The sequence below is a fragment of the Oryctolagus cuniculus genome, chromosome 3, assembly GCF_964237555.1.
Source record: "Oryctolagus cuniculus chromosome 3, mOryCun1.1, whole genome shotgun sequence".
In the NCBI taxonomy this organism is placed as follows: Eukaryota; Metazoa; Chordata; class Mammalia; order Lagomorpha; family Leporidae; genus Oryctolagus; species Oryctolagus cuniculus.
This window is the reverse complement of record NC_091434.1, coordinates 138,459,585-138,483,880: the sequence shown is the minus strand read 5'-3', so window position 1 is coordinate 138,483,880 and position 24,296 is coordinate 138,459,585. Positions and strand designations below refer to the sequence as shown.

General features: G+C 49.5%; 2 protein-coding genes and 1 long non-coding RNA gene across 29 annotated transcripts in view; 2 read left to right on the top strand and 1 right to left on the bottom strand.

Annotated features, from left to right (window-relative positions):
• The window catches only part of ATXN7L1 (ataxin 7 like 1), a 283,217-nt gene extending 282,635 nt beyond the window's left edge, over positions 1 to 582 (bottom strand). For 12 of the 18 annotated variants that reach the window (XR_007920484.2, XR_007920483.2, XR_007920485.2 and 9 more), the window contains exon 1: positions 272 to 577. Coding sequence is in view for 12 of the 18 variants with exons in the window: in XM_051848828.2 (XP_051704788.1) it covers positions 272 to 452 (181 nt within the window). In the remaining 6 variants the exon portion in view is untranslated. Of the gene's footprint in view, positions 1 to 271 lie in introns of all 18 variants that reach the window. The other 6 variants (XM_070071155.1, XM_051848832.2, XM_051848834.2 and 3 more) reach the window with 3 other exon arrangements.
• A 24-nt stretch (positions 583 to 606) lies between these two features.
• Positions 607 to 24,296, top strand: part of CDHR3 (cadherin related family member 3) — a 156,144-nt gene continuing 132,454 nt past the window's right edge. For 3 of the 10 annotated variants that reach the window (XM_070071160.1, XM_070071164.1, XM_070071159.1), the window contains exons 1-4: positions 608 to 1,016; positions 3,946 to 5,453; positions 7,221 to 7,319; positions 8,031 to 8,148. In XM_070071160.1, coding sequence (XP_069927261.1) covers positions 5,451 to 5,453; positions 7,221 to 7,319; positions 8,031 to 8,148 — 220 coding nt within the window. In that variant the 5' untranslated portion in view covers positions 608 to 1,016; positions 3,946 to 5,450. Of the gene's footprint in view, positions 1,017 to 3,945; positions 5,459 to 7,220; positions 7,320 to 7,364; positions 7,419 to 8,030; positions 8,149 to 24,296 lie in introns of all 10 variants that reach the window. The other 7 variants (XM_051848843.2, XM_070071162.1, XM_051848849.2 and 4 more) reach the window with 7 other exon arrangements.
• LOC138849037 (uncharacterized) lies at positions 9,522 to 18,128 on the top strand. The gene is made up of 2 exons (XR_011387371.1): positions 9,522 to 9,668; positions 17,665 to 18,128. It is a non-coding gene; the product is annotated as an uncharacterized lncRNA (long non-coding RNA).

Sequence of the window (24,296 nt, the reverse complement as noted above, 5' to 3'; positions counted from 1 at the left end):
TATGCAAGCAGCAACAGAGTCGCCTTTCACGCGGATGCCGCGCCGGGGCTGCGGGAGCCCAGGCGGCGGGGGGCCGCGGGGGGCCGGGCGCGGACAGCCGGGCCGCCGGCCGCGGGCCTCGCTCCGCGCTCGCTCGGGGGGTGGGGGGGCGGCATGGAGGACACCGGGGGCCACTCGCTCTCTCACACACTTTTTTTTTTCCCCCAGTGGCTGTAGCCGAATGGAGAGGTTACAGGATAATAAAGGGAGGAGGAGGCGGCGGGGTTCTTACTGTCGGAGCAGTGCAATTTGGCGGCGTCGATCCAGGAGGACCAGGGTTTGCCCAGAAACGCCTCCGGACTGGGCACTTTGCGATCCAGTGTCGCCATTGCTCTTCCTTCTTGTTGCTTTTTCCCTGTTCCTTCGGCAGCAGCAGCCGAGAGACACGGGATTCGAGAACGCTCCGACGTCATCTTCGGAACGTTCCGACATTGAGTGTTCTGAGCGCGGAGGGAGGGAGGGAGGGCGCAGGGAGGCGGCGGCGGCGGTGGCGGCGGCGGCAGCGGCAACGGCGGCGGCGGCGGCGGCGGCGAGCGCGAGGGGAGGCGGGGCCGGCGCCCGGGCGCCCGCAGCCGGCTGGGCAGGCGGCGCTCGCGGCGCGGCGCGGCGGCCGCCAGGGGCAGCAGAGAGGCGTGCGCCGGGGAGGAGCCGCGCCGTGTGCCGGCAGCCGGGGCTGCCCAGGCTGCGGAGGCTGCGGTGCCGCCGAGCGGCCGGCGCGCGTGCTGGGGGCCGCAGCAAGGGGGGGCTTTCCCACAGACTGGCCGCCGGAGGACCCAAAGTTTCTGCAGGCAGTCCCTGCCTCCCGCCCCAGGGCGAGGCGCTCCCGCGGAGGAGGGGGGCGTCGTGGGGGTCCAGGGCAGTTCCGCACCCCCACGCCCTCCCCTGACCCCGGGCCAGGCACCCCGGGACCGTGGAGATCCGGAGACGCCTCTGGGAGCTGACCCCGATGGGGAGCTGGAAGTGGGTCTGAAAAGCAGGTGAGTGCGGGGCGAGAGGTGCCACGTTCCCACCGCAGGCTGCTGGCCGTGCACAGCTCACAACTCCGCCTGGGTCCTGGGAACCCCGCACTCCGCTGCGTGCCTGCGGCCCTCGGAGGAGCGCGGCGAGCGCCAGATAGAGTTCGCCGCGCGTGGGAGGCCCCGGAGCCCTGTCCGTCCAGCGCTCCCTGCCGGAGGACCCGAGCGGCCCAGGTCAGCGCAGGCAGCCCGAAGCCGGGAGTGGTTCCTTGGAGAAATCTTTCCAGGCTGAGCCAGCGAAAGAGGTAGCGCTGGATGGCCTCTGGATTTTGTGGTCTTTTCATTAAAATTTAACCCCTGTCCCTAAGAGTAGGCAACACGGGCCTTAACAAGTCTTATCTCAAAAAAAAAAAAATCCTTTTATTTACTAGAAGTCACCTAAAATAAAGGGACAACCCTCCCCCATCATGGAATAGGTACCTTTCCTCTCTCTGCGCGGCACCCTGGAGTTCTTGCCACTACTTGTACCCAAATACTGCTGAAGCACAGTACTTGGAAGTTGCCGTGTGCTGGCTGAGTTCTGCCCTGGCTGTGCCGCCTGATGCTGTGTCCTTGGTACCCTGTCCCCAAAAGCCAGCGTTCGGGTGGGCGACGAAGGAAGGGCTTTGGACTTGTCTTCCCTTGAGCTGTTCGTGTGAGCGGACGGGCTTATGTCAGACCCAGAAAAGTTCACTTGCCTGTGCTCTCTTTGGAAGGGTTCCAGCCTGGCCACGGTGCTGGTGGATGGAAAACTCCCGTTTTAGTAGTTGGTGGTATTAACATATCCTGGTAACCGATTGGCCTCTGGTGATACACTAGACACTGGACTTGGCATTCCGTCCGTGCACCCATTTGTCCATGCAGCCATCGTGGTCCAGTTGCCCTTGACAGAAGTAGGACAACGAGGAGTGCCCCTGGCCTTCAGGGAGAAGGAATCCTGTGCCCTCTGATCAACTCTGAGGGGAAACCCCACACTTGTTGCGGTGCCTGGCCAGCATGGGAAGAGCGTGGGGTCCTGGGGCTGCAGGTGTTCACAGCTGCAAGGGACAGAAACTTTGTCACGGAGAAGTTGAGGTCCGCTCTGCATCTTGGGACTTGGGGTGGGTTCCTAGTGGTAAGGGGAATACTCATCTTGCCAAGGGAGGGGAGCTGAGCAGAAGCCTGGAGTGTTTGGCTGCTGAGCATGGTTACCTGGCTGGTGGGTTGGTATTGGGGGGTTGAGTGGGAAGAGTTTGGGTAGCCAGGCGTGGGCCAAATAATGGTACTGAATGGCAGCCCAGAGTCTGGGTTGTGTTTGACAATGGGGAGCCCCTGGAGGGTCTTCCTGTGCCATGAAGATGCAAGTATGACTTAGATTCCTCTGGCTGTGGGGTCCAAGACGTATTAGGGTATGGAGACGTGTAGTGCAATGTTCAGGGTGTGAAGAGAGGAACGCTGGAACTTGGCTGGGGCCTTGCAGGTGGAGAAGAGGGGACAGGTGTCGGAGGCTGTATGAAGAAAGCACCCATCAGAGAAGATGTTTGGCTGGGCTTTGGGGGAGAAGGAGAGAGAGCTCAAAAGCAGAAAACAATAGATGCTGGAACACTTTCCCTTCCTGCTCTGCATCGCTGTTCTGTCTCTATTTATGATATTTTGGGGTGTTTATTCCTTTTTTTTGTGCACACCCGGAAGGTGTCAGGAGCCCTCAGATGGCCCCCAGTGATTCCTACCTCCTGGTCTTCTTGCCCCACGTGGGCTGGACTGGGTGACTTGCCTCAGAAACAGAACACAGCCAAAGTGATGACTTAGGTTGTGACAGACTGTGACTGCTGCTTTGCGCGCTCTCTCTGGCTCTCCCTGGCTTGCTCAAAGGGAGTGCCACAGCCCACTGGTGAGCTCTCGGTGGAGCGGCCCATGTGGCAAAGAACTGAGGGAAGCCTCAGGAACTGGGGCCCTTGGTGCAACAGCTGCTCAAGGAGCTGGGTCCTGCAGGTGCCATGTGCGTGAGCCCACATGGCTCACGGGGAGTCGGGGACTTGAGTTTCCAGCCTTGTCTTTTCTCCTGGAAGCTCCTGTATACTGCTCAGAAAATCAAAGGTAGCTTATTTTCATTATAAGTCAGGGCACCTCTGTTCCAGAGGAACAAGTCCTTGGTTCTGTATTTTAACATTAGCCTACTTCCCCAGCTGTGTCTTTTGAGTAAGTGGAGATTACTACCCAGGAGGCTGAAGATGGTATGGCAGCCTAAACATTGTTCCATTCTGTCTGGGGGGATTTCAACTTTGCAACATAAAGTGTGAGCTGGAATCTAGAAATGATTTAAAGTCTACAAAAGAAGGCTTTGGATACATGGCTATATTTCATTCCTAATCAGACATGTTGTTGCAGTTGGAGTCACGGTGTATAACAGCTGAGTTGCCACTCCAAGCCTTCCACAGTTTCTCCACTGACCAGGAAGATTTGAATACCAACTTTGTGAAACTGTGACCCAGCTGTGATGTTGTTGGATAACATGGCTGTCAATCAGATTGTCTAACGGGCAGCCAGGGAACAGGGAAAACATTGCTCATCGAACTACTAGACTTTGGGTGAAAATCAAGGTCGATTGGGAGTAGCGTTTGGGATAACATACAAATATAAATGTATACACATTGATACTCATATATCAACTATGTGTATGGCAAATTTATTGCAGATTTTAATTCCTTCTGGGAGTAAATAATTACAAAGACTGTTAGGGGTGGTAAGAATCGCACACATTGGTAATAGCAGTAAAGTGACCTGTAAAACTGTGATTTAAAACATTAGTCTAGTGTCTGTGTGATAAAACCATCAGGCAAAGACAGAACCCTACTTCCCCTCGTGATGAATGTTTAGGAGGATAAAAGGAGTGTGAATATTTTATTGTTTTATTGTGTTTGAAAAATGACAGGGTAGCTGTCTGAGTTGCAATGGAAGCTCTCCTGTAGCCCAACTGGAGAACTCTGTTCTCTGAAGAGGACCATGGGAAACACCCATTGAACTTGACTGACACCTGGTTCTGGAGAAATGCTTGTCTGCTGTGCATCCTGCACTCAGTCTGATTCATGTGCTGCTTCACCACATTACTGAAGAGAAGAGGAGGCGAAGGGAATATTAGCACCCTCGTAAGAGGACATTAAGTTCACGCTGGGGTGCAAGAGCACCCTACTTCCTACCTGGGCCATTGCTGGGAGTTACTTGGAAGCAAAACATGTGCGGTGAAAATGAGGCATCCCTGGAATCGTTTGATGTTCTTTGCCTTAATTGAATCCATCTACCCCATCTGCCACTCTGCGCTCTGAATTTATTTCCGGAGCCCACTCTCTGAGAATGGTGATTTGGGAGGAAATCTGTTACATACGTTGTTACCTCTTCTAAAGCTCTCGGCACCTGGAAGGCAGGTGCACCGACAGACTCCTCGGCCTGCTGCTTTCCCTCCCCTCACATGCTGTTGGATTAGAAACAGGATGGGGATAAAAGACCCCCGGCAGCAGCAGGAGTCGGAAAGAAAAGAGGGCTTGCAGGCTTTTGCTCATTGGTTTCACCAGCAGGCCCTGGCCATGGCCTGGGTAAACATGGACTCTGTCTAGAAAAATAACTGCAGAACCCGTGGAGCCTGCCTTCTGACTCAGGCAGACGAGCTGAGATGAGAGTGTCACCTGCCTTCACCTCCAACCCCTAGCAGCGGTGGATCTGTGACTTCGTCTCTTGGGGCTCCCGGAACTACTGTGCAGTTAGGAGACCTGTGGTCCCCAGAATGTGGCAGTCCCACTCCCAAAGGTTAGGCAGGAGAAATGACAGCATCTTGTTAGCATTGCCGTAGAGTTCACTTTTGGCCCTTTACCCTAAATATAAATAACATATAGCATTAACATGTACATATTGATTGGCGCAAAGCCCACCCACTCTAAACTCACACTGGATGTGTTAGAGAAACAGCACAGGGTGGAGACCAGAGTGCAGGCTTGAGAAGATAAGTCTAAGTTACAGTTGCCCATTCAGTCATTTGCCTGGAAACCTTTCTTAATCCACCTGAACCTCAGTTTCCTTATCTGTTAAATGGGTACTAAGGCCCTTCTCTTGGGATTGTTGTGAAGATGGAGTGAGATGCTGGGACTGAGCCCAGGGGTATGGCCTGGCACACAGCGGACGGTCCCAAGTGCTCACGCTGATGTTGCCATTGAGTTGCAGTGCACTGGACCCTGTAGACAGCAGCATCGGATCTAAGCAGGCGGCCACGCTGATGCCAGGAACTGCACATGTGACTCCTTCCAGCACCCTTCTCCCCACTAAGGAATGACATGAAAGCGCCTCTTTTTGGTTTGCAGAGGCAGGGAGCTCTCTGCCCCTGCATCAGTTGCTTTGGAGACCTCTGTCTGGAACTGCCGCCCAGAACTTCATCTTGACACTTACATCATGGTAGGGTAAATATCCCTTTGTTCCAGAAAGACCCTCTAAGACCTTTTTGTTATGCAAAGGAACTGCAGAATGCAGTCTGGCTGCGGACAAAGCTGCCTTTGTGTGACAATGTCAATAGTTATCTTAGTAGTAAGCAGAAGGGGTTGCCGCAAATCATTTTTGTCTTAGGAACATTTATTTCTTTTCAAAAGAAACCTGTTGAATTCTAAAAACCGTGCCTAAACTGCTTTTTCTCACAAAATAGGAAAACAATAGACATGAAGGGAAAAATTCCCTCAATTACCCCCTTCAAATGTGGTCTCTCCCTTACACTTACTTATTTTTTTAATCGCATTTTCTTTTTTTTTTTTTTAAGCTTTAATTATGTATTTGAAAGGCAGAGTTAGAGAGAGATCTTTCATCCACTGGTTCACTCCCCAAATGGCCACAACAGCCAGTGCTAGGCCAGGATGAAGCCAGAAGCTAGGAATTCCATCCAGGTCTCTCGCATGGGTGGCAGGAGCCTAAGCACTTGGGCCATCATCCGCTACCTTCCCAAGTGCAAGAACTGGGAGCTGGATCCAGATTAGGGCAGCCATGACTCCAGCTGGTGCTCACAGGTGATGCTGGTGTGCCAAAAGACAGCCTAACCCTCTGCACAATGCTGACCCCTCATCCCATTTTCTATACATTTCCCTACCTTATGAGTCTAGCATTACAAGTGTATGTGCTGTTGGTCATGCGTGTGTGCGTGTGTGTGTGTATGAATGTGAATAGTTTCATGTTGCGGACATTTTTCTACAACTTTCTTATTTCACTCGTTATGTTACCTGTCATTACATGAAGAATACCTCATTCTTTTTTAACTGCTCCAAGGTATTCCATAAAATGTTCCGAAATCTACTTATGTATTATTTTACTGATGGACATTTAGGGTGCTGGTTTCACAAGAAATAGGGTGGTTGGTTGCTTATTTTTACTTATGCTTTTTGAACATGCAACAGAATTTCTGTTCAGACATAGAACTGCTGGTTCTGCACATTGTGCATTTTAATAGTTCTGACAAGTTGTCTTCTGAAGTAGCTAAATTATACCCCACTATCCCATATGAGCTTCAAGTCCCTGCTGTTCCACTTCCGATCCAGCTTCCTGCTAACATGCCAGGGTTGGGCATTGTGGTACAACTGGTTAAGCCACTGCTCGGGTTGCCTGCATTCCCTATCGGAACACTGGTTTGAGGCCCAGCCACTCTGCTGCCCATCCAGCTCCCTGCTAACGTGCCTGGGAAGGCAGCAGATGATGCGCTTAGGTTCCTGCCGCCCATATGGGAGCCCTGGTTACTGCAGGCATGTGCAGAGTGAGCTGATGGATGGTAGATCTCTCTCTCCCTCTCTCTGTCACTCTGCCTTTCAAAGAAATAAATACATCTTTAAAAAAAAAAAAAGGAATGTGCCTGTTTCTCACACCCTAGTTAATGCTCCACGTTTCAAACGTTTTATTTTTTTTTTGCCAGTAGCACAGGTTAAAAAAATAACTGACTTAATTTGTTTTTCCTTCATCTCTCATGTATTTTTGAACATTTTTAAAATGCTCATTGTATTTTGCTCTGTAAATTGCTGCTAGTACCTTTTGATGATTTCTTATTGGTATTCTTAGATCCTTTTATTGATTTGTAGGAGTTCTCTATCTATTCTAGACTTAGATCTTTTGTTTGAAAATAATGCAATCTTCCATCTTGCAGCATTTCTTCTTTTAACTTGGTTTATGGCATTTTTTTCCATGACACAGTTTGTAAAATCTTTTCCTTTGGATATTGTCACACGGATCAGATTCTTCGTTGAGGCCTGTTGGCTTCCATGGCTTGTGCAAGAGCCCCTCTTCCTCAAGGTCAGGAAATATTTTCTTAGATTTTTGTTTTCTTTATGCTTACAGGGTTTTGTTTGACACATAGACATATATTGGAATTTTTTCAGCTAATGATGTAAGGTAAAAAAAATTAACTCTTGATCTCTTTCCAAACAGTTACTCAGTGGTCTCCATCTGTTGAATGATTTCTCCTTTCTATAGAAATCTGTCACATCCTCACGTTCCAAATACACCCGTCTGTTTCTAAGCTCTTTTCTCTTCTGCTTGATCTGGTTTTTCCACACCGTTCTAAGGGCTCTTGTTTTATAACATGCTTTGCTGTCTGTTAGAAACAAATGCTTCTTTCTATTACGGAGTTCACAAATTCTGTTCCCTGGGGGCCCGTGTGGTAGCATAGTGGGTTAAGCCACCACCTGCAACGCTATCCCACATGAGCTTCAAGTCCCTGCTGTTCCACTTCCGATCCAGCTTCCTGCTAACATGCCTGGGAAAGCAGCAGATGGTGGCCCAGGTGCTTGGGCCCCTGCCACCCACGTGGAAGACCTGGATAGAGTTTGCAGGCTCCTGGCTTTGGCCTGGCCCAGCCCTGGCTGATGCAGGCATTTGGGGGGTGAGCTAGCAAGGAAGGTCTGTCAGTCTGCCTTTCAAATAAGTAAATTAAAAAGATAAAAAAAGAAATAGAAACAAACGCAAATTCAATTCTCTAAACAAGTGTTTTTACTCCTGAGACAGGTGTTCTGTGAGACGCTGCTCATTCCCTGTAGGACTAATGGTGATGGAAGAAGATTGTTAGAAACCAGACTCCACTTCATGCCTGCATGGTTGCTGAGAGATGCCAGCCTAGCTCCTGGTAAGGCTTCCGTCCAGGGGATTTTCCTAACCTAGTATCTCAGAGTTGGGGGAAACCTGTTGTCCTCCAAGTATCTGAAAAGAGCACCCTCTATGGGCCATGGTTGGAAATTTCCTTGAATGACATAGACGTGCCCATCCATGGAGCCATGCTTTGAAGGCTGGAGGAGAGGGAGGCAGCAGACCAGACATGGGGGCTGGGGCCTCTGGGCTCCCAGAGAGGAGTGAGGGTGGCAGGTGGACCTTGTGGGCTGGGCTTCTGGTCCAGCACTGAGCAGTAGACTAGGAATCCTTCAACCCAGTATCCAGTTTAAGGTTTTCTATGTTGTCATTCCTCCTGCCTCACCCATGTTTTTTGAAACCATGTGGCCTGAGTTAGCTATGCTGTGGGAGTTAAGGGGTTCCAGTGACGAGGAAGCCACCACAGGGAGGGTGACCATGTCTGGCTTTCCTCCTGCTCACCCTGGCTGGAAGCAGCATCATGTTCAAGAGATGAGCAATGCTCAGATCTAGCACGTGGCTGGCTAGCAAGGGAACAGAGAGGGTGCCCAGGCTGGGATGCCTCAGGCCAGGTACCAGTACCTCCTAATGCCTTTCCTTCAGCTCCTGCTCTGCTCCCCTCCCAGGGAGGAAATCCTGAAAACAAAAGGCTAGACTTTGGGGTTCATTTATTTTCAGGAAATAGAAGCCTGTAAGGTCCCCCAAAATGGTCATAGCAAAGAATACAATCCAGATCACCTTTGCTTGCGACTTCCTAAGCATGATGCTAACACCATAAATTGAAATACCCACGTGGGCCAGTGTTTCTGAGTCATGGGCGAGTTTGCCACCGTCGCCTCCTCTGGGACATCTGCTGATGTCTGGAGGCATTCTTATTCTGGGGGTGAGGGTAGTGCCTCCTTTTAAAGCTCTTAAATATATTTTGAAAATTTATTTGAGAGAGAAAGAAAGCCCCATCCACTGCTTCACTTTCCAGACACCCTCGAAGGTCGGTGCTGGTGCCTCTGACACCTGGTCGGCAGAAGCCAGGGCTGCTAGCAAGCATCCTCCAAAGAGATAACTCAGGACAGCCCTCCCACAACAGAGACTGATCCAGTCCAAAATGATAGCAATGGGACTGAGAAGCCCTGGTGCAGGTTCATGAATTTCAGGTTTTCTGTGGCATTTCCAGATAATGAATGCATAGCCCTCATCAACTACTTTGCCATCGCCGGCTTCTTCCGTCACAGAGAACTCTATCAAGAGAGTGTGCTGGAGACTGTGAGATCTATCATTGCTCCTGGAAGAACCCAAGTTCCTTTCCTTTTCAACATGTGTAGACTCAAGTTCTGTTCCTGGACGGCCGGTGTTTGTATAATCAAAGAAGATGTGAGCTCTCTGTCTTATGGATATGGTTGCCATGCAACAATCAAGTAGTGTGGTCTTATTGTTGGAGTCACATACACACCATTGCTTCCCTCCAATGGGATGTCTGATAGGACGACACCAATGCTGGATTGCTCTTAGTACTCTCAGCTGCAGGTGATGAGATTGAGCCCCAGAGGGAAAGGAAAACTGAGTGTGGCTCCCTCCCATTGGCTTCTTATATTTTCAACTTAGCAAAACCTGGCCAGCATAGGTTGTGCACTGCACAATTTTGTCACTTCCGAGGGATCCCCAGTCCCACCATTGACATCATCCAGCAGGGGTGGGGAACGTCTGGCCCATGGGCCATTGTAGGAGGCCCACAACATTATCTGGTCTGGCCCTGCCAAGGTAACCACAGGCAGGACTGGAAGGTCAATAAATCTATAGCAGACTAATTTTTAAGTCGATAATTTTGTATGGCCTGCAAATGACATTGTAAATAGCCAAACAGCCCTTGGCAGGAAGAAAAGGTCCCCACCCTGCTCCATCTTACCATAGTGAGCATAAAGAAAAAGTAATCCCCTTTCAGGAAACTTTACTTCCAAATCTGTTAGAAAGTAATCTTTCTATTCCTGATTTTGTTGGAATTCAGTTCCCTACCATCTGCCAGGAAAATCACCATAATACATTGGTGGCAGGGATGGGGACCCCTGGGCAGAATGAGAGGTATCAAAGATGACTCTTTGTGGGGTTATCCTTTGAACAGGGTGTTTACTTTTGACTGGAATAGGAGCCAGCCTCCCTTATTGACCATATGTGTGATTACACCTTTATATTATAGGGTGATGCAGTTACAAGTAATGCATTTGAGTTGGCAGATTTCCCAAGAGATTTCTCAGCTATGAGAAATACAGTTGCTTGGGCCACAGCATGAATAAAATGGCCTTGGTATCTAATTTCAGTTGTTCACACTTCACTTCAAGTTTAAGTCCTCTTAGGCTTGGATTGGAGACAGAGACATTGACCTGTACCAGAGAACTTCAAAAAAAGTTCCTGAAAGGTGGGATTAAACCTTGTAGAAATCCATGCAGGTTTTTTTTTTATTATTATATGCATTTGCCATGAATTTTTTGAAGACCTGTGTATGTACAGATTTCAACTTGATTTGCACCAACATAAACTTCTCACTCCATTTTCTATGAACTTTTTGAATGCCAGTTAAATCAATTTGACAGCAGGGAAGTGCAGTGTCGTTTCGATGACTGGCCCATGATTGATTCAGCAACACGCAATGCTTCGGTTTTGATCGATGCCAAGTAATGGCAGGGCCGGAGGTGGGGGCAGATGTTGGGGACTTGATCACCGATGAGGTCTGAGGTGGCCCTCTTCAGGGAGGACCAGAATCCAAGTAAAATACTGCTGGAAGGTGGGAGTGATGGCAGGGCAGGGGTTAGCATCATAGCTGGCTCACGCGTTGGTCCTTTAGCACAAAGGACTCTGTCCTCTAACGGAATGGATCTGTGCTCGCTTTGTGCTGAATTTTCAGTGGCGCCATCTCGCCACGTTGCAGTGCAGTGAGTTAGGCTGTTGCCTGTGACAATGACATTCCATTTGATTGCCGGTTCGAGTCCTGGCTGCTCCACTTTCAGGCAAGCTCCCTGCTAATGTACTTGAGAAGGCAGTAGATGATGGTTTAAGTGCTTGGACCCCTTGGGAGACCCAGATGGAGTTCCTAGCTCCTGGCTTCAGCCTGGCCCAGTCCTGGCTGTTAACAGCAGTGAACCAGTGGAGAGATCTCTCTGTCTCTGTCTCTCTCAATCTGTAACTCTGCCTTTCAAATAAATTAATGAATCTTTTGGGAAAAAAAATCTCTGTAAGTCTGGTAACTACCCTAGTTTGGGTTGAAGGTTAAGTATATAAATTTTGTTAAAGATTTATTTATCTATTTGAAAGTCAGAGTTACACAGAGAGAAAAGGAGAGGAAGAGAGAGAGAAGTCTTCCATCCACTGGTTCACTCCCCAGTTGGCTGCAGTGGCTGGAGTTGTGCTGATCTGAAGCCAGAAGCTTCTTCCAGGTCCCCCCTCAGGGGTGCAGGGGCCCAAGGACTTGGGCCATCTTCCACTGCTTTCCCAGGACATAGCAGAGAGCTGGGTCGGAAGTGGAGCAGCCAGGACTCAAAACTGGTGCCTACCTGGGATGCCGGCACTCAGGCAGCGGCTTTACCCACTACACCACAGTGCAGGCTCCTTTATTTTTTTTTAAATACAAATAGGGTGGGGAAGCTTTAAAATATTACTATTACTGTTATTATTTTGAGAAGCAGAGAAACAGAGTGAGAGAGAAAATTCCCATCCACTGGTTCACTCTCCAAATTCCCACACCACCTGGTGCTGAGCCAGGCCCGAGGCAGGAGCCCGGAACTCAATCCTGGTCTCCCACTGGAGTGGCAAAGACACAACCACTTGAGCCGGAACCTGCTGCCTCCCAGGGTGCACACCGGCAGCCAGCTGGACTCTTGAGCGGAGCTTGGACTCGAACCCAGGCACTCTGATATAGCATATGGCCACCTCCCCACTGCTGCACCAAATGCCCACCCCATGGCCCCTGAAAGAAGAGACTGACAGACCCATCTTGCCTGGTCTCCTGCCCTGTGCCTCGTGCTGTGGTCCGAGAGGAGCCATTGGTCACCAGGCGCTGGCGGTCTCATCTGAGGGAGACAGGTGTGCGATTAGGGAACAGGACGGCCGGGAGAAGGTACTGATCTGAGAAGCAGGTGTCAGATGCCAGAGGCAGGCTGCAGAGGTGGGCAGCAAAGGCTTGGGAGGGTGGAGAAACTACATCCGGGCTGGCGAAGGCTGTGAGGGTGTGAATAGTTGGTGGGCAGAGCACCCTGGTGCTGATGAGGGCAACCTCACCCTGGGTCACGAGGGTGAAGTTCCCCACGGCGGAGCCCTTCGTGGAAAACAGGTGAGTCTCAGGGTGTGCAGTTAGGACGAGTTTAGTTTCAAATGGTTGCATGATGTTTCCAAGATTGGAAATCTACAGTGTGAGATAACACACGTTAAGAATACAGCATGTTCTTAGACGAATGATCTGTTTTTCTGGGAAATGCTTTTATCAAGAACAAATCTCTAAAATTAGGGCTCTGCGAGCTGAATGAGCTAATTAGGTGAGAAGGATGAACTGTTAGAGATTCTTCAAGCATCCAGTTGGCATGCAGGAGACTAAATCCAGGGCCGGGTTGTGGCGCAGCAGGCTAAGCGGCTGCTTGCGATGCAGGCATCCCATAGAAGAGCACTGGTTTGAGTCCTGGTTCAAGTCCTGGCTGCTGCAACTTCTGATCTAGCTCCCTGCTAACTTGCTAATGCACCTGGGAAGGCATAAGTTGATAGCCCACATGCTTGGGCCCCTGCAACTCATATGGGAGCCCTGGATGGAATTCCTGGCTCCTGGCTCCAGCCTGACGCAGGTCTGGCCATTGCAGGTATTTGAGGAGTGAACCAGTGGATGGAAGATCTCTCTCTCTCTCCAACCCGGAGCCCCTGTCACTCTGCCTTTCAAATGGATGGATAAATAAATAAATCTTCAAGAAAGGAGAAACTATACATGGTTGTGGTGATGAAAGTATAGTTTCTGTGTTTGTCCCTGATCTGGGTTATTTTCAGAGACAAGGTCAAGAAAAATATACATGGCTGAGTTTGCCCAGGGAATCCTGATTTTGCTGGTTGTCCCAGCAAAATTATGAATAGCTTCCTCTTTAAGACTCAGAAGTGCACGATTTGGAAGATAAATTACGCGGCTACCCCAACTCTAAGAGATGCATTTAGGACTTTCCTATGGCTGGAAATGATGCCTCCAGCTCAAGAGTATGCATATGCACCCTGTCTTTTTGAAATGGCTATGTTTTTTTCCTTGCATATAAAGTAATCATTGTAAAAATTACAGAAGGAAAAAAGCATAAATAAAAATTAGCATAAACCTAGAGGTAAATGTTAATATTTGGATGGGGTGGACATTGTGGCACAGTGGGTTAAGCTGCCACTGCTGCTTCCCATCCAGCTACCTGCTCGTGCACCTGAGAAGTGGCAGGTGATACCCCCAGTGTTTGCACCTTGTCACCCACATGGGAGACCGGGATGGAGCTCCTGCCTTCTGGCTTCAGCTTGACCAAGGCTTGGCTGGTGTGGTCATTTGGGAGTGAACTAGTAGGCAGAAGATGATCTCGCTCTCTCTCTCTCTGTCTCTCTCTCTTTCACTCTGCCTTTCAAATAGAAAAAAATTTGGATACACACACACACACACAAACACATATGTAAAAATACTTTGAAAACGTTGTGGAAAATAGAATTAAAAGTAGTTTATTTAGATGTGAATTTGAAATCCATGTGTAGTTCTTTTCATAATACAAATTTTCCCTGAGCTTTTTGAAGATCCTGTATATCTATATATCTCTAGTTACACATTATTTATCAATCATTTTAGATCCTGCAACTCCAAACCAAACCACTTTAAAAAAAAAGATTTATTTGTAAGTCAGAGTTACATAGTGAGAGATCTTCTATCCACTGATTCACACACCCCCCCCCCAGATGGCCACAATAGCCAGAGCTTAGCCAGACTGAAGCCAAGAGCCAAGAGTTCTACCTGGGTCTCCTGCATGTGTGGCAGGGGACCAAACACTTGGGCCATCATTGGCTGCTTTCCTAAGCCATTATCAGGGAGTTGGATAGGAAGTGAAGTAGCCAGGAACCAGTGCCCATGTATGATGCTGATGTTACAGGCAGTGGCTTTACCCACAACACCACAACACTGGCCACCAAAGCAAGCCATGTTGATTGGCATTCTCTATACATGGATATAAACATACTACATAATATTATGTATTTAGGATCATATCGATAACATAGTCAATATAGAGCAATATAATAGCTTTTAAAGATGGCATAGTATTCTAGTGACAGATTATTCTTAAACTATAATGTATTGGACATCCCTGATTTTGGGCATGTAGGTTGTTTCTTTTATATATATATGTATATATATAAAATTAACAATGCTGTAATCAGTGTTTTGTGGAGCTATTTTTGTATATCCATGGTTATTTCTTAAGCATACTTTTTGATTATACATTTTCAGTTTCATAGCTGCTAGCCATTAGGGCAGCCACTGCCTCCTGGTCTCGTTTGTGCTGTATCTTCCATTCTTTTTCATCTTGTGGTCTAAGGAAAGAATCTCATCTCTTGTTATTTCAGCTGTATCTCTGATTATTGGTTTGTCTTCTTTTAGTAAGTCATCTAATTTCTATTTGAGTGTTCATCTTTCATTGAATTATGAAAACTGTTTATATATTTCAAGTGGGATAACCCTTTTGTATTGTAAATTGCAAGATTTTCTCCTAATTTGCTGTTTGTCCTTTAGCTTTATTTATGGTAGATGGTGTGTGTGCAGAGGGCTCCCGAATCTTCACTTTTTGTATCTTTACATATATAATCTTTTCCTTTATTGAGTATTGTGCTTTAAAAACTATTTATTTATTTAAGAGGCAGAGAGAGAAACAGATCCCCGACACACATATCTGCTTGTGCACTCCCCAAATGCCCACAGAGGCTGCGGCTGGAGCCAGGAGCCAGGAACACAATCCAGGTATCCCATGTGGGCAGCAGGGACCACACTACTGAAGCCATTACGGGCTGCCTCCTGAGGTCTGCATTAGCAAGAAGCTGGAATTGGGCTCTGGAGCTGGGTATCAAATCCAGGCACCCCAATACAAGATGCAGGTGTCTTCACTGATAAGGCCAAATGCCCATCCCTAGGTTTTCAACAACATTAACCTTTGAAAATGTCACTTTCTAATCTCATGCCTCCAAAGCCCTTGAACTTGTTTCAAACATGCCAGTTTGGGCATTGCAGCAAGATGAGCTATGCTTTCTGTTGCCACTTCTGTGGCTCGCCCTCTGTAGAGAGCACCAGTCACTTCGCCAACAGACAGATGAGGCGCTGCAAGTAAGGACCAGAGCTGGGCACTCTCGGCTCAGCCCCAAAGCCATGTGCCTGCATTCGTGCAAGGCTCTGAGGGCAGTTGGAAGGGACTCATGTGTTTCAATTTTTTACTGAGGGATTCATACTGTGCCTTAATTACAAGGAATGTATTCTCAGGAAGACTGACACCAGCCCAAGATTCTAACACGTAGTATAGAAGATGCCACAGCTGGCAGTCGGTTCCTCAGAGTAAACAGCTTTCCATGGACTGCTGTCCCCGGGTTGCAAGGTGGAGCCACTGGGCCAGGCTAAGGAGGGTGCATTTGAAAACACACTTCCAGGGGCCAGTGCTGTGGCATAGTAGGGTAAGCCTCCGCCTGCAGTGTTGGCATCCCATATGGGCACCAGTTAATGTCCCAGCTGCTCCACTTCCAATCCAGCTCTCTGCTAATGCTCCAGGGAAATCAGCAGAAGCAGGTCCAAGTCTTTGGGCCCCTGCACCCACGTGGGAGAACCAGAAGAAGCTCCTGCCTCCTTGCTTTGGATTAGCCCAGTTCTGGCCATTGTGGCCATTTTGGAGTGAACCAGCAGATGGAAGATCTCTCTGCGTCTCTGGCTTTCAAATAAACAAATAAATCTTAAAAAAAAAAAAAAAAAAAAAAAAAAAAAAAAAAAAAACAGAAAAAAGAAAAGAAAAAGAAAATCAGACACATTTCCAGTTCTAGTGAGGACAACTGTGGGTGAGCTTGCATCGGGCTCCTACATCCGTGTCCTGGGTTGAACTACATGGGAACCTTGAAGATCTCTTCTATGTGTTGAAAATTAGACCTGATCCAAGACTCGTGTTGTGGTGTAGCTGGTGAAGTCATGGCCTATGACACCGGCATCCCATATCAGAGTGCTGATTTGAGTCCTGGCTACCACTTTCCATCCAGCTTCCTGCAGTTGCATCCTGGGAAAGCAGTGGAAGACGGCCCATGTGCATGGGTTCCTGCCACCACTCGGAGGACTGGGATTGAGTTCTTGGCTTCTGGCTTCAGCCTGGCCCAGCACCAGCTGCTGTGGGCATTTGGGGAGTTGACCAGTGGATGAAAGATACCTCTCTCTGAGGCTGGTGCTGTGGTGTAACGGGTAAAGCCGCCACCTTCAGTGTTGGCATCCTGTATGGGCGCCGGTCCTAGTCCCAGCTGCTCCTCTTCCAATCCAGCTCTCTTCTATGGCCTGGGAAAGCAGTGGAAGATGGCCTAAGTGCTTGGGCCCCTGCACCCATGTGGGAGACTAGGAAGAAGCTCCTGGCTTCTGGCTTTGGATTAGCGCAGCTCTGGCTGTTGTGGCCAACTGGGGAGTGAACCAGTGGATGGAAGACCTCTCTCTCTGCCTCTCCTCTCTCTTTGTAACTCTTTCAAGTAAATAAATATTTTTAAAAAGAAAGATACCTCTTTCTCACACACACACATTCTAATAAAAATTAAAATATATATAATATTTTTTAAAGATTTATTTATTTTTTTGAAAGTCAGAGTTACACAGAGAGAAGGAGAGGCAGAGAGACAGAGAGAGAGGTCTTTCATTTGTTGGTTCACTCCCCAACTGTCCGCAATGGCTGGAGCGGTGCCAATCCAAAGCAAGGTCTCCCATGTGGGCTCAGGGGCCCAAGGACTTGGGTCATCTTCTGCTGCTTTCCCAGGCCATAGCAGAGAGCTGGATTGGAAGTGGAGCAGCCAGGACTTGAGCCAGCACCCATATGGGATTGCTGGCACTGCAGGTGGTGGCTTTACCCGCTATGCCACAGTGCTGGCTCCAATATATATAATCTTTTTTTTAAAGATTTATTTCATTTATTTGAAAGACAGAGTTACAGAGAGAGGTAGAGTGAGAGAGAGGTCTTCCATCCATTGGTTCACTCCCCAGATGGCTGCAATGGCCGGAGCTGCGCCAATCTGAAGCCAGGAGCCAGGAGTCTCCTCCAGGTCTCCCACGTGGGTGCAGGGGCCCAAGGACTTGGGCCTTCTTTTACTGCTTTCCCAGGTCATAGCAGAGAGCTGGATTGGAAGAGGAGCAGCCGGGACTAGAACTGGCTCCCATATGGGATGCTGGCACCTCAAGCCAGGGCTTTAACCCATTGCGCCACAGCGCCGGCCCCAATGTATATAATCTTCAAAGCATTAATTGCACTCTCCTCTGTGGCAGGCTCTACCAGGAAGATGGGAAAGAACAGTTCTGGACCCTTTTTAGGTCTGTGCTTTGCAAGGCATTTCCCAGAGTCCCAGATGACCCCAAAACCAGCAGCTGCCACCTTGTTTGCTAAAGCCTGCAGAGGTGATGCAACTAAGGACCTTGGGTTGGAGATGAGCCTGCAGCTGGGGCCTAGATGCCATCACACACATCCACAGATCACAGGGGACAGAGGGCAATTCTGCAGCGACACAGAGGAGAGGTGGTGTGAGCACAGAGCACGGAACCATCTGCAGGTGCCAGCCTTGGCTGCTGAGTGACCCAGCCACAGGCTAAGGAACACCGGCGGCCACCAGGTGATTGTCCCCGCGAGCCCCTGGAGGACGAAGGGCCTTTCTGACACTGGATTTCAGCCCAGGACAACTGATGCTGCCTTTCTGGCCGCAAGGACCATTGAGAATAAATGTGTGTTGTCTGAAGCCTGCAGTGTCATGGTCATTTGTCAGTGTTCCCAGGACCGTCCTTCCACAACCCGGAAGCACAATCTCGCTCTCAGTTCAGGGAGGCAGACTCAGAGGTACCTGGCCCTCTCTGCTCACTCACTCACTTGAGATGTATGTGTGGAGTGACAGTGTTCCAGGGACAGGAGCCTGGGGCCCGGGGAGGGAGCAGGTGATGAACAGGTAAATAAAAGGAGCTGAGATACCTTTCATTATTGATAAGTGCTCTAAGGAAAACAGGGCGATGTGGAGATGGGGCGGGGGGGGGGGTGCAGTGGAGGTGGGGTAGAAGGAAAGCCTTCCTGATAGGCTAATGTTGGAGCTGAGTCCTGAGAGTGCCCACCCTAGGGGAAAAGCCTGCTCAGAGCTGCAGGTGCAAAGGCCTGGGGGTGGGAATTGGCCTAAAGTGGTTGAGGGGAAGACGGAGGACAGGATTCCTGCAAGTCAGCACGGAGAGCGGTCTCTCATGGGAGGCTGCAGGGCTCTGGCCCAGGCACTATCTGGACCTTTCCCTCTCTCCATCTCTTCCTCCCTCCCTTCCTTCCATCACTTATCAAGTGTGGCTAATATAGAACTGGAAGTACTTATATTTGGTTAGAGGCAGGGGTTGGGTTTTGCAATATCTTCACAGATGTGAACCAACCTCAGCAGTCAAATGCAACAGTGGTAGAATGCAAAGCCAGATTTGGGTTTGGAAGAAGAGCAGCTGGGTCTCAAACTGACCCCAATATGGGAAGCCGTCACTGCAGGCAGTGGCTTTACCTGCTGCGCCACAGCACCAGCTCCATAAATTTTTTTTTTTTTTTTTTGACAGGCAGAGTGGACAGTGAGAGAGAGAGACAGAGAGAGGAAGGTCTTCCTTTGCCGTTGGTTCACCCTCCAATGGCCGCTGCGCTGCGGCTGGCGCACCGCGCTGATCCGAAGGCAGGAGCCAGGTGCTTCTCCTGGTCTCCCATGGGGTGCAGGGCCCAAGCACTTGGGCCATCCTCCACTGCACTCCCTGGCCACAGCAGAGAGCTGGCCTGGAAGAGGGGCAACCGGGACAGAATCCGGCGCCCCGACCAGGACTAGAACCCTGTGTGCCGGCACCACAAGGCAGAGGATTAGCCTATTGAGCCGCGGCGCCGGCCAGCCCCATAAATCTTAAAAACAAAAATGGTGAGGCACTTTTTTCTTTTCATTAGGCAGAGAAAGAGAGAGAGATAAACAGAGAGAGAGCACCCATCCACTGGTTCAGTCCCCGAATGCTGGCTGTGGCCAGGGCTGGAACCAGAGACTCAATCCAGTGACTGGCAGAGGCCAGCACCACTCCCAGGGTGCGCATTAGCACAAAGCTGGAATCAGGAGCTGGAAGTGGGCACTGAACCCAGCTACTCTGTCTGGGAGGCAGCATCTTAACCTGCAGGCTAAGCCCTTGTAACTTTTTAAAATGTAGAGTACAATTTCAGGGAGGAGGTCTTTGGGTTTGTTTCTGGAGTACTGAGTGGGTACTTTAAGTATTTGAGGTCTCATAAAAACCATTCATTCATTTATTCATCCAGTTAATAAATGTTTAACAAGCACCAGCTATGTGTCTGGCACTGGCAGGACTACGGGGACGTGACGATAGGAGGGAGACATCTGATGACCTCAGAGATCGCACATTTTAAGGAGAAGATAGACGTGGCAGGTGTTCTGTGATTGTCTTTGATGCATTTTTTTCAGATTATAAATTTTTAATAGTAATAAAATGGCAAAAATCAAATATTACAGAAATATATAATGTAGGGGGGAAATGCCCCATCAATTCATCTCCAGAGAAAGCCACAATCAACAGATTTCTGCATATTTCCCCAGCTTTGCAAAATATAAATGTGATTTGTTTTGTTTTAAAGATTTATTTATTTGAAACAGAGAGAGACAGAGACAGAGATCTCCACCTATGAGTTCACTCCCTAAATGGCTGCAACAGCCGGTGGTTGGCCAGGCCATAGCCAGGAGCCAGGAGCTTCCTCCAGGTCTCCTAGGTGGGTGACAGGGGCCCAAACACTTGGGCCATCCTCTGCTGCTTTCTCAGGTACACTAGCAGGGAGCTGGATTGAGCAGCTGTGACAAGAATTGGCGCCCCTATGGGATGCTGGCATCACAGGTGGTGACTTTACCTGCTACAGCACAACACCGGCACCTATTTATTTTTTAATTATTTATTTGAAAGAAAGAGATGGAGATAGGGAGAGAGAGAGAGAAAAAGATTCTATCTGCTGGTTCACCTCCCCAGTTGACTTCAACAGCCAGGGCTGGGCCAGACTGAAGCCAGGAGCCAGGAACTCCATCAGGCCTCCCCTGTGGGCGACAGGGGCTCAGTTACTTTGGCCACCTCTGCTGCTTTCCCAGACATATTAGCAGGGAGCTGGATCAGAAACAGAGGAGCTGAGACTCCAGCTGGCACCAACACGGGATGCAGGCAGCCCAGGTGGTGCCTACAACGTCCACCTGTCATGTCAAACTGAAAAATGGAATCGTACTCTTCTGACTCTGTTTTTGGCTTAATATATCTGGAACATCCCCCTATGTAAATACAAGAAAACCTACCTGTTTTTTTTTAATGACTGAATAATATTCCTTGTTGTGAATGTTCCAGAGTTCAGTGTCTTATAGACAGAAATGTATACTGTTTCTGTGTTTTACTTTTTTTTAAAAAAAACAATGACCCAGACATCAGGGTCTTTTTTAATTAATTAATTAATTTGACAGGTAGAGTTATAGACAGTGAGAGAGAGACAGAGAGAAAGGTCTTCCTTCCGTTGGTTCACTCCCCAAATGCCCGCTACAGCCAGTGCTGCGCCGATCCGAAGCCAGGAGCCAGGTGCTTCTCCTGGTCTCCCATGCGAGTGCAGGGCCCAAGCACTTGGGCCATCCTCCACTGCACTCCTGGGGCCACAGCAGAGAGCTGGACTGGAAGAGGGGCAACCGGGACAGAATCCGGCACCCATATGGGATGCTGGCGCCGCAGGCAGAAGATTAACCAAGTGAGCCACGGCGCCAGCCCTCTGTGTTTTACTATTATAAACAAGATCGCAAGGGAAATTGTTTTGCATCTCTTTTTACATAGCCTGTCAACCTGTATCTAAAGGACAGATTCATAGACATGGAAATACTGTGCCAAAGGATGAGTTACTTAAATAGACACTCCTGCCTTTCTTACCTCTCCAATTGTTTTTTTTTTTTTTTTAAAGATTTATTTGTTTATTTGAAAGGCAGAATTAAAGAGAGGCAGAGGCAGAGAGACAGAGAGAGAGAGGTCTTCCATCTGCTGGTTTACTCCCCAGATGGCTACAATGGCCAGAGCTGCACTGCTCTAAAGCCAGGAGCCAGGAGCTTCTTCCAGGTCTCCCACACAGGTGCAGGGGCCCAAGGACTTGGGCCATCATCCACTGCTTTCCCAGGCCACAGCAGAGAGCTGGATCGGAAGTGGAGCAGTCCAGTCTCAAACAGGGGCCCATATGGGATGCTGGCACTGCAAGCGGCAGCTTTAGCCAGGGCCTGGCCCCTCCAATTGTTCTTGAATGAGAGCACAGAGTATGTTGTCATGCAGCTTCAGCACCACCAGCTGTTACTAATATTTAATCTATGCTTGTCTAATAGGCAGAAGACCTCATTATTTGGATGAGCCATTTTGTACTACAATGGAGATAACTTTATCTGGGATGTCTAGGGGTCTTTTCATATGTCCCCACCAGAGAGATCAAGAATTGCTGAGCCCTGAAATTGGTGGAAGATGGCCAGGGCGTTCCAGGAGGTGCAGACAGCCAGTGCAAAGGCCCTGTTGTGAGAGCCAGTCTGGGGATATAAATAGGAACAAACTCCCCAGGGGCAGAGAATGGAGAATGTTAGGAAAATGGCACAGTTTTATCTATGGCGCGATCTATACCCTGACACCATCCTAGCTTCTAGTCCCCACCACCATTGCTGGAAGCCAGGTGGCCACATGGCCCAACCACCGGTGTCAAGCTCCACCCCCATCCTAAGGGGATTCGCTGCTGCTCCTGCTTCCTTGCCTGCCCTACGGCAACGTTTTAAAAGGACCTGTTCCTGAACACGTGGCTCTCTCTTCTCTCCTGCTCTCTGCTCTCTCTCGGCTTCTCTCTCTCCTCTCGTCTCTTGCTCCCTCCTCTCTCCTCGCTCTCTCTTTTCTGCTCTCCTCTGCTCTCCTGATCTCCCTCTCTCGCCTGCTCTCTCCTCTCTCTCGTCTCTTCTCTCTCGCCCCCCTCTCTCCTCTCCCTCTTCTCTCCTGCTCGCTCTCTTCTTCTCTCGTCTCTCTGCTCTCCTTCTCTCTGTTACACTCTCCTTCTACTTCTTTTTCCTTCCTCGCCCCTTCCCTCCAGCCTGCTGGGTTTTCCCCAATAAACCCTTTCCCTTACTCCGGTGTCTGGGGTGTTTTGTGGCAGCCTTACATTGGTGCCGAAACCTGGGACCTTACAGAGAGCAAGGAGGGGAGTGAAGAGGGATGGAGACAGGAGTGAAACCTCACAGGGTAAGTGGTCCATCTTAAGGATTATAGTCTTAGGGCTCGTGCTGTGGCATAATGAGTAAAGCCATTGCCTGCAGCGCCGGCATCCCATATGGATACCAGTTCGAGTCCCGGCTGCTCCTCTTCCAATCCAGCTGCCTGCTAATGGCCTGAGAAAGCAGTAGAAGATGGCCCAGGTCCTTGGGCCCCTGTACCTATGTAGGAGACCCAGAAGAGGCTCCTGGCTTCTGACTTTGGATTGGCGCAGCTCTGGCTGTTATGGCTATCTGGGGAGTGAACCAGTAGATGGAAGACCTCTCTCTCTCTGTCTCTATCTCTGTCTCTCTCTCTCTCTTTCTCTCTCTCTCTGTAACCCTGCCTTTCAAATAAAAAAAAAGCTTTTTTTTTTTTTTAATTTAAAAAGGATTATAGTCTTTATTCCAGGAGAGGGGAGGAACCAGTGGAGAATTGCAGCCAGTTGGGCATGGTCGGATCAGTATTTGGAACGGACCTCTCTGGCTGCTGTGTGGAGAATGGGCAGGAAAGAGGAGAGACTGGACATGCAGAGGGCACACAGTAGCTGCGTCCAGGGCCCAGGTGAGAGATGGTGGTGGTCTGGCCTGGCATGGATGGAGGCCAGCAAGGAGAAAAGTGGCTAGAAATAGGAGTCACTTAGCTTGCAGAATCCATTGGCCTGGTGCTTGTGTGGGCTCGGGCAGGGAGGGAAGAGCAGGTGTCCCTGGGCTGACGAGATGGCCGAGGAGCAGCAGGTGAGGGTTTGCCTGGGAGGTGAGGCTCCAGCACAGACACCTGCTTCCGACCCGGCCCCTGTGCTGGCGTCTCTCAGCAAACCAACCGCCATGCTGGCCACCTTGCCCGCAGCCGAACGGTGCAACTAGGGGAGTGCCTGAGCCAGAACCAGACTGCGGTCTGGTCTGAAAGGCTGCCCAGGAAGAGGCCCCTGGCAGACGGAGCTGGAGTCCAAAGGAGTCCCCAGGCAACAACATTTGGAACCGAGAGTTGGAAGGAAGCACGGGAGCAGGCGGGAAGGGCAGTGGAGACTAAACCAAAGGCAGGAGGGAGGAAGGAAGGAGCCGAGAATCCGGCACAGGACCAGGGCCGAGGAGGGCAGAGCAGCCTCTGTCCTGCCTGTGGCAGCGCAGGTAGGAGGAGCCAGGCCTTCCGAGTTTAATTTGCCAGCTCGGATCGTGCCTGGTCGGGTGACCCTGAACAAGTCACTGGACTCCAAGACTGTTTTGTTCAGATATCATAATATTTATAATAGCTGTTTCTCTGGGTTGTTTTGAGAATTAAAGGGATTGTGCGAAAAAGGAAGATACTTGCAATACAAAACCAGTATCTAGAATTTAAAAAGAAAAAGAAAAGGCCTACAAGTCAATAAGAAAAACGGTGGCCCATCCGGCAGAAAAAGAGGCAAAAACCTTGGGGAAACACTTACAAAAGGATGTTAACGTGTATAAAATATATAGGGGCCGGCGCTGTGGCATAGCAGGTAAAGCCGCCACCTGCAGTGCCGGCATCCCATATGGGTGCCGGTTCAAGTCCTGGCTGCTCCACTTCCGATCCAGCTCTCTGCTATGGCCTGCAAAAGCAGTGGAAGATGACCCAAGTGTTTGGGCCCCTGCACGCGCTTGGGA